Source organism: Rhincodon typus, chromosome 6, assembly GCF_021869965.1.
Source record: "Rhincodon typus isolate 14 chromosome 6, sRhiTyp1.1, whole genome shotgun sequence".
NCBI lineage: Eukaryota > Metazoa > Chordata > Chondrichthyes > Orectolobiformes > Rhincodontidae > Rhincodon > Rhincodon typus.
This window is the reverse complement of record NC_063337.1, coordinates 23,906,587-23,923,852: the sequence shown is the minus strand read 5'-3', so window position 1 is coordinate 23,923,852 and position 17,266 is coordinate 23,906,587. Positions and strand designations below refer to the sequence as shown.

The 17,266-nt window shown below is 42.2% G+C and overlaps 2 protein-coding genes across 2 annotated transcripts in view; one reads left to right on the top strand and one right to left on the bottom strand.

The window, feature by feature from the left end:
- mrps31 (mitochondrial ribosomal protein S31) overlaps positions 1 to 11,221 on the bottom strand; it is a 27,988-nt gene extending 16,767 nt beyond the window's left edge. The window contains exons 1-3 of the mRNA XM_020526823.2: positions 11,025 to 11,221; positions 3,382 to 3,690; positions 2,431 to 2,589 (exon numbers count right to left, since the gene is read on the bottom strand). Coding sequence (XP_020382412.2) covers positions 2,431 to 2,589; positions 3,382 to 3,690; positions 11,025 to 11,119 — 563 coding nt within the window. The 5' untranslated portion in view covers positions 11,120 to 11,221. The remainder of the gene's footprint in view (positions 1 to 2,430; positions 2,590 to 3,381; positions 3,691 to 11,024) is intronic.
- A 14-nt stretch (positions 11,222 to 11,235) lies between these two features.
- Positions 11,236 to 17,266, top strand: part of LOC109926943 (mitochondrial ornithine transporter 1) — a 68,280-nt gene continuing 62,249 nt past the window's right edge. Inside the window, exon 1 of the mRNA XM_048597713.1 lies at positions 11,236 to 11,341. The gene's annotated coding sequence lies outside the window, so the exon portion shown is untranslated. The remainder of the gene's footprint in view (positions 11,342 to 17,266) is intronic.

The window sequence follows — 17,266 nt, the reverse complement described above, 5'->3', positions numbered from 1 at the left end:
CATCCGCAGTTCTTTCAGTTTCTAAGGAAAACCAGTTCCAGCCTACCCATTTTTCTTATAGTTGCAATTTTACAGACTTGGCAACAGCTTCAAGTAGCTGCTTGCCATCTACCATTCTGGGCACAGCCTGTAAAAATTGTAATGTGCTGCATTCAATGGAATGAGTTATTTTAAAAGACTTTTAAAAAGTTTATTTTGCAATCTAAACTATTTTACAGTAAAATGTATGAAAACTAATAATCATGCTTCAGTTCCAGAAGTAGTTTCCGTTCTGATCTTGTCTTTTATTTTTACTTTTAGTCTTGATTAACTTGCATTTCTTCCTCAGAATGTAGATAACTTAATTGTTTGCAAATTTTAATCATATTCAGTGCAATCTGCATTACACTCTTACAGTCAAATGTTCTGTTCCTGCTTTCCATGTTTTTTGTTCTATTCTTTTCACTTCAGACAATTCAAAAGAACACAAGCAATCTATACATACACAACACTTATGACCTTCTTAGTCCAAATTTCCAACAACCTTTACAGAAGTTATTAAATAGAGTTTTATTTGGAAACAATTTCATTTTTAGCTTTGCCTCTACCTCAGAACTTTAGGTATGGGCAAAAGTTTAGAAGAAGGTGACTCACTACCAATTTCTCAAGGGCAACTAAGGGTGGGGAATAAATACAGGCCCTGCCAATGATGACCACATCTCACGAATGAATAAATATAAATAAAATTTATCCACTCATTCTTATTTTCATTGTTGCTTTTTTTGAAAAAAAAAAGGGACATTTGGGTTTACACGTGGCAAATAATATTCACACCACAGAAGTGCCAGGCAATGACCATCTCCAACAAAAGTGAATATAACCATCATCCCTTGATATTCAATGGCATTACCATTGATTAATCCCCCACTAACGTCATTCTGGTGATTACCATTGACTAAAAACTCATCTGGAGCATCCATATATATATACTGTGGCTGCAAGAGTAGGTCAAAGGCTAGGAAGCCTGCAAGCAACTCATCTCCTGATTCCTCAAGGCATAGGCACCATCTACAAGTCAGGAGTGCGGTGGAACACTCTCACTTGCCTAGATGAGTATAATTCCAACAAAAGGAGCTTCACACTGTCCAGGACAGAGCAGCCCGTTTGATTAGTACCACATCCATAAACATTCACTCCCCTCCACCACTGATGTTCAGTAGCAACAATGTGTACCATCTACAAGATGCACTGCAGAAATATACCTAAGCTCCTTAGACTGCACCTTCCAATCCTTCTACATGGTAGATAGGTTAAGGGCCATAGATATATGGGAACATCACCACCTACAGGCTTCCCTCCAAGCCACTCAACATCCTGACTTGGAAATATCACCGGGCCTGCAGCGTCACTGGGTCAGAATCTTAGCATTTCCTCCCAAACTACATTACCTACAGCATTTGGACTACAGTGGTTCAAGACAGCAACTTACCACCACCTTCTCAAGCCCAAATTGGGACAGGCAGTAAATGCTGGTCCAGCCAGCAATGCCCACATACCATAAATGAATTTAGAATACAAGGACACTTAGTCCTTATTAAGGGGTGAGGGAAAGGGTCATTAACATCCCACAAATAACAAGAAATGCAGACATCTCTTCTGCATGATGTTTAACAAGGCAGACTGAATAAAACAATGGGATAAATTGGAGATGGGGGTCCAATGCTGATCTCACAAGTACACGAATTTGTGGTAGGAAATCAGTGGATAATGAGGACTGAATGTATTCATTTTTATTCTTTGTTGCAAAAAAAAATTCTTTATCAAAAACAGTGGGAAAGTAAAGCAGAGCTTTTATATAGTTAAATTGATACTTTTTAAAAAAATGTTTTAATTTCTTTTGAATACAAATTAAAAGGTAGAAGATAACCTTGTGTTCTACACAAATAACTGCAAACTAGATGTAAATGGATTGTTATTTCATGATTACTACTTCATTTTTAGACCATTTCAAAATTATTCACTTAAATCTTCAGAAATCCAACTGTATAAATTAAACTTTTACACAACACAGCAAAAACACTAAAAACAATCAATGTAATACAGAGTGCAGGAATCAAGCCTCCCACCCCCAGTTTCCAATCAGCTCAAGTTCAAGTCTTGGGTGTGAATGGATTTTATGCTTTTTCACACAGAAGGAAAGGTTTGTTTTTACAAAAATAGGAAGTCAGAGGCCATACAAGGTTGCAGCTAATTTATGTTCAGAAAAACATGGAAACAGGTCATTTGTTCAACCTCTCTACAGGAAATAACGTGAGGGGATCTAAAGGGGTGAGGTCGGGAGAGATGAAATTAATAAAATAAGTACTTAATTCAGGACAAACTACAGACTATTTTCCAACTTACACAGCAAGACATAAATGCCTTGAACTATGCCACTGACCATTAACTTACCCAAGGTTACTGGCATCTCCATTTTTCTGGGATTCAGTTTCCATCTCATGCTTCCTGAGCTGTTTAAGCAGTTCTGACTCAATCAGTTTCTTATTGTACGGCATAGAAGATGCAACTGCTGAAGCTGCTGTAACAAGGGCCGGATTTAATGTCTTCTTACTGACAAGAATAAAAAGTCCAAAGAAAAGTTTATTTTCAAGATTAGGTTTTGGAAAAGACAAGAAAATACACCAGCAATATGCCTGAACAAGGTTTCCAAAATTTTAAATAATGCTTCTTTCAGAACAAATCTCTTGCCTAGAAGAATTCAACCCTGATGTCAACTAAGAAAGCAGCTGAAATACTACAAATCACCTCAACATCCCAGTATGGGATATCAGTCAGTTAGGGCTCCTGCCTCTTGACTGATTGTTTTCCAGTCACCCTTGTTGAGAGGGCAGGCACGAATGTCAGACATACACAGGATTAGCTCAGTTAAGACATCCTCAGTTGTTGGTAGCCTTCCAACACTTTAAAGATTACACTTGCGCAAAGTACTGTAATAATGGGTGTAGCTTCTATTGCAAAGAAATCATTGTGGAAATTTTCACACATACATGTGGGACCTGAAGTTCCAGAATAGATTTGAGCTCACTGCATCACTCTTTTCCAAAGTCTGATCTATGAAACTACAGATTATATTTATTTCAACACCCAATCAGACATATTGAAAATGTTTAAAATAATTTAGAACAGTACCATGGCTTCTGAAATCTCCATGCCTGACATCAACGTGGTCACCTCACGAATACAGTACCCCTTCTCCCATCAAACATGCTTTTGACAAAATTTCTCAAGTTTCAACTTTTGAGACCATTTAGTACTGTGTAGATAAGACCCAGACAACATCTGTTACATAACACCACTAGATTTATAGTCTTTTGAGACTTTCTAATATTAATCATCTGTTACCATTCACTTTTGATGTCTTTATTCGCTTTCTGAAACATGCTGGATGTACTCTCCACACCTTCTGGCTGAACCTTTGCTTGATTGTTTAGTTGCTGTGTTCTCAATGCCTGGAACTTTTTCTTTGAGCTGACTTCTACCTTCATACTACCTATTAGGTTCAATAAGTCATTCTTCCCCGCTGTAGCAGACATTTTCTCTTCGGAATCTTTCTGCTGTCCAGGCGTAGAACACGGCTTAGAATCATCATCTTTGAGCACAGCAGAACAAGTGAAGATATTTCTTTGACCAGCTCTAGTCAACCTGCAGAACCTAAAGGACATATTATAACAGCAAACATTATTAATATACAGAACATTTTTTAATTAGAAACAGTTTACAGTTCTTCCCACACACCACCTTAATCACAAAACACAAAAAAAAAGTATTGCACTACAAAGCAGAATTCTATTACTTGCAAAAAAAAACTTTTAGCATTAAAAAAAACTGTAAAAAAGTGCAATAAATCCCTTGACAAGCCAAATGCTCTTCTTTCAGAATAATGTTAAATATGTTAGATAACTCTAGATACAGAAATACTAGGGAATTGGACAGCAGCAAATGTGACATGCCTATATACATAAGAACATAGAACATAAGAACTAGGAGCAGGAGTAGGCCGTCCGGCCCTTCGAGCCTGCTCCGCCGTTCAATAAGATCATGGCTGACCTTTTCATGGACTCAGATCCACTTACCTGTGTTCTCACCGTATCCCTTGACTCCTTTATCGTTCAAAAAAATATCTACCTTATCTTTAAAAACGTTTATTGAAGTAGCGTCAACTACTTCACTGGGCAAGGAATTCCATAGATTAACAACCCTCTGGGTGAAGAAGTTCCTTCTCAATTCAGTCCTAAATCTGCTCCCTCTAATCTTGAGGCTATGCCCTCTTGTCCTAGCTTCACCTGCCAGTGGAAACATCCTCTCTATTTCTATCTTATCTATTCCCTTCATAATTTTATATGTTTCTATAAGATCCCCCCTCAATCTTCTGAATTCCAATGAATATAATCCCAATCTACTCAGTCTCTCCTCATAAGCCAAACCCCTCAACTCCGGAATCAACCTAGTGAACCTCCTTTGCACCCCCTCCAGTGCCAGTACATCCTTTCTCAAGTAAGGAGACCAAAACTGCACACAGTACTCCAGGTGTGGCCTCACCAGCACCTTGTACAGCTGCAACGTAACCTCTCTGCTTTTAATCTCAATCTCTTTAGCAATGAAGGACAAAATTCCATTTGCCTTCCTAATTACTTATTGTACTTGCAGACCTACCTTCTGGGATTCATGCACAAGGACACCCAGGTCCCTCTGCATAGCAGCATGCTGCAACTTTTTACCATTCAAGTAATAATCCTTTTTACTATTACTCCTACCAAAATGTATGACTTCACATTTATTTACATTGTATTCCATCTGCCAGACCTTTGCCCACTCACTCAATGTATCTATGTTCCTCTGCAAAGTTTCACAGTCCTCTGCATATTTTGCTCTGCCACTCATCTTAGTGTCATCTGCAAACTTTGACACCCTTCACGTGGTCCCCAACTCCAAATCATCTATATAAATTGTAAATTATAAATTGTAAATAATTGTAAATAAATATAAGAAATGATGTGAGGACAGCCTTAGCAACTATGTCCCTGTTAGCTTAACATCAGAAATGAGTAAGATTTTAGAATCTATAAACTAAGGTTAAAAAAAAACAAAAAAAAGACTACTTTGAAAGGCGAGTTAATTAAGGAAAACCAGCAGATTTGTAAAAGGTAGATCATGCTTGATTAACCTAACTGATTTTTTTGTTGAAGTGAGGAAACTGTGGATGGATTCTATCTACGATTTCAATAAAACATTTGACAAAGAGGGTCAGCAAGTCAAAGTAGATTATTGTTTTTCATTCTGGAGGGTGGTAAGAATAGTCAGCGCTACAACTTTTCTTTTGCTATTTATAATAGAGTTGAATTTCAGAATACAGAATAAAATTTTGTTGATATAAAAAAGCAGCAGTAAACAGTGAGGATGATTAAAAAAAAACATGTCACAACTTAGACTAGCTGAATGGAAGCACAAGTAGAAGGTGCACAGTGAAGCAATGCATTTTAGTAGAAGAGATAGAAAGACAATATAGCTGCAAAGGCACAATTCTGAAAATTATGGCATAGAATCGATGGGTTGAAGGGCCTCCTTCTGTGCCATAAATGATTGTTATTTAAAGGGACATAAACAATTTAAAAAGTTGTAAAGGTTTCAAAAGGATGCTGAAGTTGGAAGAATATGTAAGTTGAGGTCAGTTAGGATCAGAAGGTTGCTCGGTAAAAAGCTTAATCTATTAATGGTCCAGCAAAACAATCAGCATTGCTGAAAGCATGCTGTTCACAGGATGTTAGGTTGAGATTTAATCATCATAGAATCCCTACAGTGTGGAAACAGGCCCTTCGGCCCAACAAGTCCACACTGACCCACAGAGCATCCCACCCAGACCTATTCCCCTATAAACCCACCTAATCCACACATCCCTGAACACTATGGGCAATTTAGCATGGTCAATTCACCTAGCCGGCACATCTTTGAACTGTGGGAAGAAACCGGAGCACCCGGAGGAAACCCATGCAGACACGGGGAGAATGTGCAAACTCCACACAGTCGCCAGAGGGTGGAATCGAACCCGGGTCCCTGGTGCTGCGGCAGCAGTGTTAACCACTGAGCCATCGTGTCACCAGTCTGTTGGATATTTAAATCAGAGACAAGACCATAAGATACAGGAGCAGAATTAGGCCATTCAGCCCATCGAGTCTGCTCTGCCATTTGATCACGGCTGATATGTTTCTCAACCTCATTCCTCTGCCTTTCCCGTGTAACCCTTGATTTCCTTACCAATCAAAAACCTACGTATCCCTGTCTTAATTACATTCAATGACTTGGCCTCCACAGCCCTCTGCAGCAACGAGTTCCAGAGTCACCACCCTCTGGCTAAAGAAATTCTTCCTCATCTCAGTTCTAAAGGGTCATCCCTTTACCGAGGCTGTGCCCTTAGGTCCTAGTCTCTCCTACTGGGGAAACATCATCTTTACATCAACTCTATCCAGGCCTCTGAAACTTTCAGGATTTTGAATCAGATCGCCCCCTCATCCTTCTAAACTCCATTGAGTAAAATCCAGAGTCCTCAACAACAACTCATATGACAAGCTCTTCATTCCTGGAACAATTCTTGTAAACCTCCTCTGGACATCCCTCCAACACCAGCTCATTTTCCTTTAGATAAGGACCCATAACTGATCACAATATTCCAAATTTGGGCTGACTAGAGCCTTATTCAGCCTCAAGTTAATCTCTGCTCCTGTATTCTAGGCCTCTCAAAATACACGCTAACATTGCACTTGCAAGTCCTTCTGCAGCCTCAATGCTTCTTCAACACTACCCGTCCCTTCACCTTTATGTCATCTGCAAACTTCGCAAAAATGTCCTCAGTTTCTTCATCCAGATTGTTAATATGCAACATGAGCAGCTATGGTCCCAACACTCACCACCAGCTACCATCTTGAAAAAGACTCCTTTATCTACGGTCTCTGCCTTCTGCCAATTTGCTATCCATGCCAGTACCTTGCCCCTAAGACCATGGGCTCTTATTTAGCTCTCCTTTGTCAAACTTGCTTGTTACTGCCTCAAAGAATTCTAACAGATTTGTCAGGCATGACCTCCCTTTGACAAAACTGTGCTGACTCAGCTCTATTTTACCATGCACTTCCAAGTACTCTGCAATCTCATCCTTAATAATGGACTCTAAAATTGTACCAACAACCAAGGTGAGGCTAACCGGCCTATAGTTTCCTGTCTTCTATCTCCCTCCTTACTTAAATAAGGATGTTACATTAACCACTTTCCAGTCTTCTGGGACCCTTCTTGAATCCAGTAATTCCTGAAAGAAAGATCACCACCAATGACTCTACAATCTCCTCAGCTATCTCCTTCAGAACTCTGGGGTGTAGTCCATCCAGTCTGGATCATTTATCTGCTTTCTGACTTTTCAGCTTCCCCAGCACCTTCTTAGTGATGGCTACTACACTCACCTCTACCCTTTGACTGTCTCGAAGTTCTGGTGTGCTGCTGGTGTCCTCTACTGTGAAAACTGATGCAAAATACCTATACAGTTCCTCCACTTCTTTGTTCCCCATTACTACTTCTCCAGCCTTATGTTCCAGCAGTTCAACGTCCACTCTTGCCCCTCTCATACCTTTCAGATAGCTGAATAAACTTTTGAAATCTTCTTTTATGTTACTAAATAACTCGCTCTCATTTCATCTTCTTCCCCCCTTATTGCTTTTTTAATTATCCTCTGCTGGTTTTTAAAAGGCTTCTCAATCCTCTGGCTTCTCCTAATCTTCATCATATCATTTTTTTTTTTACTTTTGCTTTTATGCAGTCCCTGACTTCCCCTGTCAGCCATGGTTGCCTCATCCTCCCCGTAATATGTTCCTTCTTCCTTGGGATGAATTTCTGCTGTGCATTATGAATTATTTCCAGAAACTATTGCCATTGCTGCTCCACTGTCTTTCTTGCTAGGATTCCCTTCTAATCAACTCTGGCCAGCTCCTCGCTCATATCTTTATAGTTACCTTTTCTCAATTGTAATACTATTACATCTGATTCAATATTCTCCCTCTCAAACTGCAGAGTGAATTCTATCACTGTTTCGTAGGGGTTGATTCACCTTCATCTCCCTAAACAATGCTATCTCAAATATATTGCACACAGAACTCAGAAATCCGTGCAGAAACTAAAATTAGAGGGAATATTGGTTATGACTCCAACTTGAACCACCACTCCCCAATGCGGATTCCTATCGAGTCCAGTTTTGCTAGTCCTTCATGCCAACTCCGTTAAATGCAACCTTGATCCTAAGGGCAGGCACTCAAACCTCCTCTCTGGTGTAAGGCTCTTGTGTCTATCTTTGAACCGAGAACAACAAATTGGTTACAACGCAATTTTCCTTTTACCAAACCCATGCTGACTCTGCTGGATTACATTAACTTCTCTAAGTGCCAGGCTAAAACATCTTTTAAAATTGTTTCTAGTGGCCTCCCTATGACAGATATTAAGATAACTGGCTTATACTTTCCTGCTTTTGTGTCCTTTTCTGAACAGAGAATTTACTATTTTCCAATCAATTGGATCTACCCCGAAGCAAGCAAATTTTGAAAAATTAAAACCAATGCATCAACTATCTCATTAGCCATTTCTTTTAATGGCCCAAGCACTCCATTAAAACAAGACTGCTCTGAAATCCTTTAAATTGGTAAAACTAAAAATTAGCAATTTAACCTGATCATAATTAAGAATTTCATGAATGAGCTCTGTAAGTTAAACAATGATTTATCTTCCTATATATTACTAGCAATGTATGGTTATGGCATGCTTTACTTTCTCTTAAAGTCTGCTTTTGTTTAAACTCTAAAAAATATCTAAACCCATCACAGCATTTTATTACAATAAACTATCCTGCCCGAGATTATATATTCTTGTTGTTTTAACAAGACATTTGTAGCAATACATACTAAACAGTCTCCATTTGCAGATAAAATCCATGTGTTGTTCATGCTACATTTTCCTAGAAACTAAAAGCACCTTTCATGGTTCATGGTCCTCAGCAAATGACAAAGTACTTCACAGTCCATGAAAGCACCTTTGAAGTGCACGTAGAAAAAGTGAGATAATTTGCACGTGCTACCACAAACAATTGATTTTAGTGACAGTTGATCAAGGACTCAATATTGACCAGTGCAGGGAAAGCCAACAGGACCTCGAATTAACCCTGTAATGAAAATGTGAAAATGCAGCGCTCCACCAGTAATGCACTGGAGTGTCAATTTGGACATTCATGCAAAAATCCAGGAGTGGGATTTAAACCCACAACCTTCTAACTGAGAAATATCGAAAATAGGGAGAGTTAACAAAAAAAAATCACTTTTGCAGACTTCTGTGAAGCAATAAAGCGTTGCTGCTTCTCAGACAGGAAGGCTGCATCGGACTGACTTCAAACCTGTCCATTGTGATCAAACTGGTGGCCTGGATTAAGTCAAATTGAAACTGAGGCTGAGTACGGAGTGGCTGGTGCTGTACCCGCAGGCATTTGAGAGGTTGGGGGTGAACCCTCATCGTGGAATTCTGCTATATGGACTCCCAGGATTTGCGAAGACCACACTGGTGAAGGCTGCAGCCTCCAGCTGCTGGTGTTCTTTCCTGTCGATCAATGGGGCAGATCTCTTCACACCATTTATAAGTGATTCTGAGGAGACCTTGGCTTGGGTTTTTCAGCAAGCTTGAGCTGCAGTCCATCAATCCTGTTCCTGGATGAAATTGATTCCATCCTTAAATCACATTCACTCGATGGAGCAAACAGCCATTCTGCTTCAGACTTGGTACTTTACACTCTTTCTTGGCCTTTCAAACCTACTCTATCATTCAATATGATCATGGCTGACCATCCAACTCAGTACCCTTTATCACATTTTCTCCCATATCCTTTGATCCCTTTAGGTCAAGAACAATACTTTACTCCTTCTTAAAAACATTCAATGTTTTGGCTCAACTGCTTTCTACAGTAGAGGATTCCACTGGGTTACCATTCCCTGGGTGAAGACTTTTCACCTCATCTCAGTCCTCAATTACCGACCCCGTACTCTCAGACTGTGATCCTGGTCATCAGGAACATCCTTTCTGCGCCTACCCTGTCGAGCTCTGTTCGGATTTTCCAGTTTTCAATGGGATCTCCCCTCATTCTCTTAAATTCCATTGAGTAGTCCTAACTAATCCAGTCTTTCTTCATAAGTCAGTCCCACCTTCATGGTCGGAACATCCTTCTTCAGGTAAGGAGACCAGTTCTCACTCCAGGTGTGGTCTTACCAAAGCCCCTTACAATTGCAGCAAGACTTGTACTTCAATCCTATTGCTATGAAAGCTAACCAGTACCATTTGCCTTCTTCATCACCTGCTGCACCTGCACACACAACTTCAGCGACTGATGTACAATGACACCCAGGTCTCATTGTACCTCCCCCTTTCCAATTTATTGCCATTTAGATAATAACCAGCCTTCCTGCTTTTGCTACCAAAGTGGGTAATTTCACATTTATCCACGGTATGCCTCATCTATAATCCCCACCACTCACCCTCCCCACCCAGCTTTGTGTCAGGGCGATAATGCTACCACATTTAAGCAGGGAATTTCATACCAAAGGGAATCTGAGCCGTTGTGACCCTTGTTACAAAGATAGCAAGACGCATATGGAAATATTTGTTCGGGAATAATCCTGGCTTGATGAGCAGAGTTGATTAGGGCAACGAGCAGAGGGGAGGAAAACACTTAGTTAGGAAAGCCCTGAAACAGAAAACCGAAAGAACTGCGGATAATAGAAATCAGAACCAAAAATATAAGTTGATGGAAAATCTCAGCAGGTCTGGCAGCATTTGTGCAGAGAAATCAGAGTGTACTTTTCATTGACTCCTTCAGAACAGAGCATGTTTTTTCAGCAATTTCTGGGGTTTTGTTTTTGCTTTAGCCCTGAAACAGATCTCCATTCATCAGCTCTGTATCTGTTAAAGATACTCACCCGCAGGCCTCCCTCCCAGAGCGGCCTGAGGCCCGGGCCTCCAAGCCGGTCAGCCCGGCTTTCAGCAGAACCTCCACCACCACCACCCGCTGCATTCCGTCCCCTGGCGCAATGGAGGCCGCACGCAACCCGGAGCGCAACTGGTTACACCGCCGCCTTTCAGCTGTGCCAGACCGAAACAGCTTCCTTCCAGGCAACAAGTGCTCCCCGCCTGTCGTTCCGGCTCCACGGTTGCCACGTCTGGAGATTCACCTGGTTTTTCAAAGAGTCCACATTTCTTCATGCTGTACAGAAATAAACGATGCCTCAAATTGCCGGTATTTCTCTTTATTTTATCTTTTGTCACGTCTTGAAAAAGTTTTCTCACAATTAGTTTTAAACGCTGAGGGTGGGGAGATATTTAGCTACCCATTAGAATTGCGCTGAAAATAATGTTTCAAATAAAATGGAGAATGGTAAAACCTCAAATGCAAATATTCTGTTTTAGGGATGTTAACTCCAGTTTTACTGTCCATGTGATGGTCAATCACATGATATTTAATCCATTGCCTTTCCCTCCATCAAACGTTAAATCAAATATTTGACCTTTTTGTTTTGTAGCATCATGAATAAAATAACTTGTAGATTAGACAAGGACAACAAAGAATTAGGAAATTTTAAGGGCAATTAGTGTAATATTCTACACGGTTGCAACATAGTAAAACAAATCCTTGATTGTCTTAAGGATCCTCAGTTGCATCTTAAACAATTACACTTTTGGTCTTATTGTGCTATGACAGAATAATAACCTGCTGAGGTAAGGAAAATATTAATTTATTTAAGAAACATGGTCTTGCCACAAGACTGCGAGATATGACAATCCATGACTTGTTGTGATGACGTATACAATGTCTCTGGCCTGTCACACAGACTTAACCTCATGTAACACAAAAATGAGGAAGTGAATTTAATAAACTCTGGCACAAATGCCCTGACATCTGTGAAAATTAGAGGTGCCTAGAGACTTGAGTAGGAGACAAATGTTACTCAGAGATAGCAAGAGCTGCAGATGCTGGAGTCAGAGATAAAACAGTGTGGAGCTGGAGGAACACAGCAGGCCAGGCAGCATCAGAGGAGCAGGAAAGTTGACATTTCAGGTCAGGACCCTTCTTCAGGAAGGGGAAGGGAGCTGGGAAATAGAGAGAGGAGGGGTGGGACAGCGGAAGGTTGGTGAGATGGTGATAGGTGAGTGCAGGTAGGGAGTGGTGGGGGTTGGTCAGTGAGGTGGGAGTGGCAGATAGGTGGGAGAGAAGATGGACGGTTGTGTTAGGTCAAGGAGGTGGGAATGAGAAGGAAGGTTGGACATGGGATGAAGCCAGGGGTGGGGAGATTTTAAAACTGTGAATTCTATGTTCAGGCCACTGGGCTGTAGGCTGCCAAAGCAGAATATGAGGTGCTGCTCCTCCAGTTTGTTGGTGGTGTCATTGTGACACTGGAGGAGGCCCAGGATGGACATGTCACCCAGGGAGTGGGAAGGGGAGTTAAAATGGTTGGTGACCGGAAGATGTTGTCATTTGTCATCTAGAGAGCGCAGATGCTCTACAAAAGAGTCTCTGAGTCTATGCTTGATTTCACTGATGTAGAGGAGGCCACATTGGGAGCAATGGATACAGTAGACCAAGTTGGTGGATGTGAAGGTGAACCGCAGTCTGATATGAAAGGTTAGCTTTGGGCCTTGAATGGAGTTGAGGGGGGAGGTGTAGGGGCAGGTGTAGCACTTCTTGCGGTTGCAGGGAAAGGTGCCAGATTGCTGGGGTTAGTGGGGAGGGTGGAGCGGACAAGGGAGTCACGGAGAGAGCGGTCCCTACGAAAGGCAGATAGGGCTGGGGAGGGAAATATCTCTTTGGTTGTGGGATCGGATTGTAGGTGGCAGAAGTGGCTGAGAATGATATGCTGGATGCGGAAGTTGGTGAGGTATATGTGAGTACAAGGGGAATTCTGTTTTTACCTTGGTTGGGGAGGGCAGAAGCGCAGAAAATGCAAGAAATGCAGTTGAGGGCATTTTTGATCACTGGAGGGGGAAAGTTGCGGTCCTTGAAGTAAGGACAAGTTCTGTTAAATGGATGAGGGTGTTGGTGGCGGGGGACCGGTTGGGCCTGCGGGAGAGGAGCAAGCAGAGGGCTTTTAGGCCATCTGCGTGGGGGATACAAATGTACAGGGATTGGATGTCCATAGTGAAGATGAGGTGTTGGGGGCCAGGAAATTGGAAGTCTTGGAGGAGATGGAGGCTGTGGGTGGTGACCCGGACATAGGTGGGGAGTTCCTAGACCGGGGTGGGAGAGAACAGAGTCAAGGTAAGCGGAGGTGAGTTCAGTGGGGCAGGAGCAGGCAGAGACAATGGGTCGGCCGGGACAGTCAGGTTTGTGGATTTTGGGAAGGAGATAGAAACGGGTGGTGTAGGGTTGGTGAACAATGAATTGGAGGCTGTGGGTGGGAGGTCATCTGAGGTGATGAGGTTATGAATGGTCTGCGAGACGATGGTTTGGCGGTCGGGGTGGGGTCATAATCGAGGGGGCAGTAGTAGGAAGTGTCAGAGAGTTGGCGCCTGGCCTCGATCATGTAAAGGCCAGTGCGCCATACCATTACTGCACCCCTCTTATCCGTGGGTTTGATAGTGAGGTTCGGGAGCAGAGGGCTGCACGCTCCGTTGGGGGAAGAGGTTGGAATGAGTGAGAAGGGTGGAGAGATTGAGGCGATCAACATTATTCCTCATTTTAACAAATGTTACTCCTCTTTTTAAAAACAACGTTAACAACAGTGGTCAGTGAAACCAGAATGTGCAACACTAGAGGCACATTGCTTAAAGTAAAAGACACAAAGACAAACCTTACACTTATAAGGATATTCACTGTATATACTCGCTGCATATCTTGCAAATTTAGGAATGGATCCACTACTTTTGGCCCTGAACAACACCCAGTCTTGTAGAGTCATACAGTACAGAAACAGACCCTTCAATCCAACCAGTCCATGCCGAACATAATCCCTCTTCTCAGATTTCTTGAAAAGGATGGAGAAGGTATCTGAAAAATTTTAACAACAGGTGAAGCTAGCTGTTTTGTGCTGCTTTACTGGTGAACAGGAAACTGCAATTCATCGAGATATTGCACCTTCTCATTGAGGATAAGATCATGGAGGCTGCTAATCCTTGGTGCCTTCCCCATGGCAACACTCTGACCAATCAGAGTTTACGTATCTGGTCTTGAGTGTTTTATCAGCTAACTAAGGATGACAGTCAACAGTTCCTGCTGCCTCGCCAACCAATCTTGAAGTGAGATGATGGCAGTATAGCAATGCAGCATGCAGGATCCTCAGCCCAGGAGCCCATCTACTCCATCCGGTTTTTACATTTTCCTTTTTCTGCTTTTTGCTAAAGTTTCCATTTATTATCGTACCTTTTTTTAACTTCTTCAGCGGACGGCATCTTCTCCCAGCCCGGGCCCAGCGAAGAGGAGGCATCCAGCCCGGTGTGGCGGTCTCGGCCTGATGCAGCAGTCTCCCGTTGTGGCAGCCTCATCCTGGAAGGGTGGTCTTGGCTGGGCGTGGTGGGCTCCAGGGGATTGGCAGTCTTTGTCCTGGCATGAAGATCTCAATGGTATGGAGGTCTGCTTTGGTGGCGGCTTCTGGATATTTAAGTGTTCGACATCTTAATCGACTTTCCCCGAACTGAAATTGATCTGCGATTAACTCTGTCTTAATTTTTACTTCTTTCTTCTTGTCTATGACTTCTGTTATTAATACAGGCACCATGGTATGATGACTCATAAAATTTTTCACTTTTCTTTTGTAAAAATACACGTGACAATGAACTGCTATTCTATTTGCAATCAGCATCCTCTTCTCATGTCATGTGAATCGGTGCTTCATTTTCAAGTTTCGTTTCTTGCATGTCAGTCCTGATGAGTGTAAGATTAAAAGCTTCACCTTTGTATCTCTTCTTGTCAATATTTAAGCCTTACTCTACCAAGCAATTATTTGAATAATATTTAGGTACTTTAAATGAAGAAAAGGAACTTTGCATTATAACAATGTAGAGCATCTATGTTGATACCCTTGTGCTGCTGTAAATCTTTACCCTTTAGTGTTTCTACATGGTACGCCCCAGCGGAGGGAGAAGCCAGCAGACTGCTCCCAACCCTGCTGTGAATACCATATTGCTCTTAGCTGATGTCCCATCAAGGATCCTCTGGAGTTTGCAAGGTGCCATCAAAATCTGGCATCAATCGAGTCGTAGGCAATGAAAACAGCAAAAACAGCCCTGACAATTCTGCAAAGTCCTCCTGAATAACATGTGGGGCTAGTGCCAAAATTGGGAGCGCTGTCTCACAGACTAGTCAAGCATCAGCCTGATATCATCATACTCATGGAATCATACTTTACAATCGATGTCGCAGATACCACCAGCCCCATCCCTAGATATGTCCTGTCCCACCAGCAGGACAGACCTAGCAGAGGTAACGGTACAGTGGTATACAATTGGGAAGGAGTTCTCAACATTGACTATGGACACCATGAAGCTTCATGGCTTTAGGTTAAACATGGGCAAGGAAAGCTGCTGCTGATTACCATGTACTGTCCTCCCTCGGCTGGTCAATCTTGAGTAACACTTGGAGAAAGCACAGAGAATGGCAAGGGCACAAAATGTATACTGGCTGGGGGTTTTCAATTTCAAGTGGATAATCCATGTTGACCTTCTTCAGTGGCCCCAGCATCACAGATACTAGCCTTCTGTGAATTTGATTCATTCCAGGTGATATCAAGAAATGGATAGAGGCACTGGATTCTGCAAAGGCAATGGGCCCTGACAACATTTGGGCAAGAGTATTGCAGTCTAGTACTCTAGAACCTGCCACTCCCCTAGTCAAGCTCTTCCAACACAGTTACAACACTGGCATCTACCTAACAGTGTGGAAAATGTTTTGTCCACAAAAAGGCAGGACAAATCCAACTTGGCCAATTACTGCCTTATCGGCCTACTCTCAATCATTAGTAAAGTGATGGAAGGTGTCATCAACAATGCTATCAAGTAGTACCTGCTTAGCAATGACCTGCTCAGTGGCACCCAGCTTTGGGTTCCAGCAGGGCCACTCAGCTCCTGACCATGGACAAAAGAACTGAATTCCAGAGGTGAGGTGAGAGAGACAGCCCTTGACATCAAGGCTGCATTTGACCGAGTGTGGCATCAAGGAGCCCTAGCAAAACTGGAATCAATAGGTATTAGGGTTGGAGATTTAAGATGGTTGTGGTTTTTGGGAAATCAGTCATCTCAGCCGCAGGACATCACTGCAGGAGCTCCCCAGGATAGTGTCCTACGCCCAACCATCTTCAACTGCTTCATTAATGACCTTTCCTCCATCATAAGGTCAGAACTGGGAATGTTTGCAGATTAATGTATAATATTCAGCACCATTCATGACTGTTCAGATGCCGAAGCAGTCTATGTTGAATTGCAACAAGATCTGGACAATATCCAGGCTTGGGCTGACAAGTGGCAAATAACATTTGCACCACACAAATGCCAGATATTGACCATCTCCTATAAGAGACAATCTAATCATTGCCCTTTGACGTTCAATAGTGTTATCATCATTGATTTCCCCACTATCAATATCCTGGAGTTACCATTGACAAGAAAATCAACTGGACTCACCATATAGACACAGTGGCTACAAGAGCAGGTCAGAGGCTTGGAATACTATGGTGAGTAAGTGACCTCTTGACTCCCCAAATCCTGTCCACCATCTACAAGGCACAAATCAGGAGTGTGATGGAAGACTCCTCACTTGCCTGGATGGGAGCAGTTCCAACCATCAAGTTGTTTCTTGACAGGTAGCCAGTGTAGCTAAGTGAGCATAGGGGTGATAGGGGAATAGGTCTTGGTGTGAGCCAAGGCATGGGCAACAGAGTTTTTGATACTGTCATGTTTACAGAAGGTAGAATGTGTGAAACCAGCTCTGAGTCAGTCATCAAGTCTCGAGATACAAAGGCATGAGTGTGGGTTTCACCAGCAGACAAGTTGAGACTAGGGTAAAGTTGAACAATATTGTGAAGTTGGAAGGAGGCTAGCTTAGAAATTGCATGAATGTGAGGTCAGACATCATGCCTAGATCAACTGCAACAAATTGCAGATTGTTGCCAGGGAGTGGGATGGAGTTGATAGTTAGGGAATAGGGTTTGGAGCCTGTCTGAAAATGGTGGCTTCA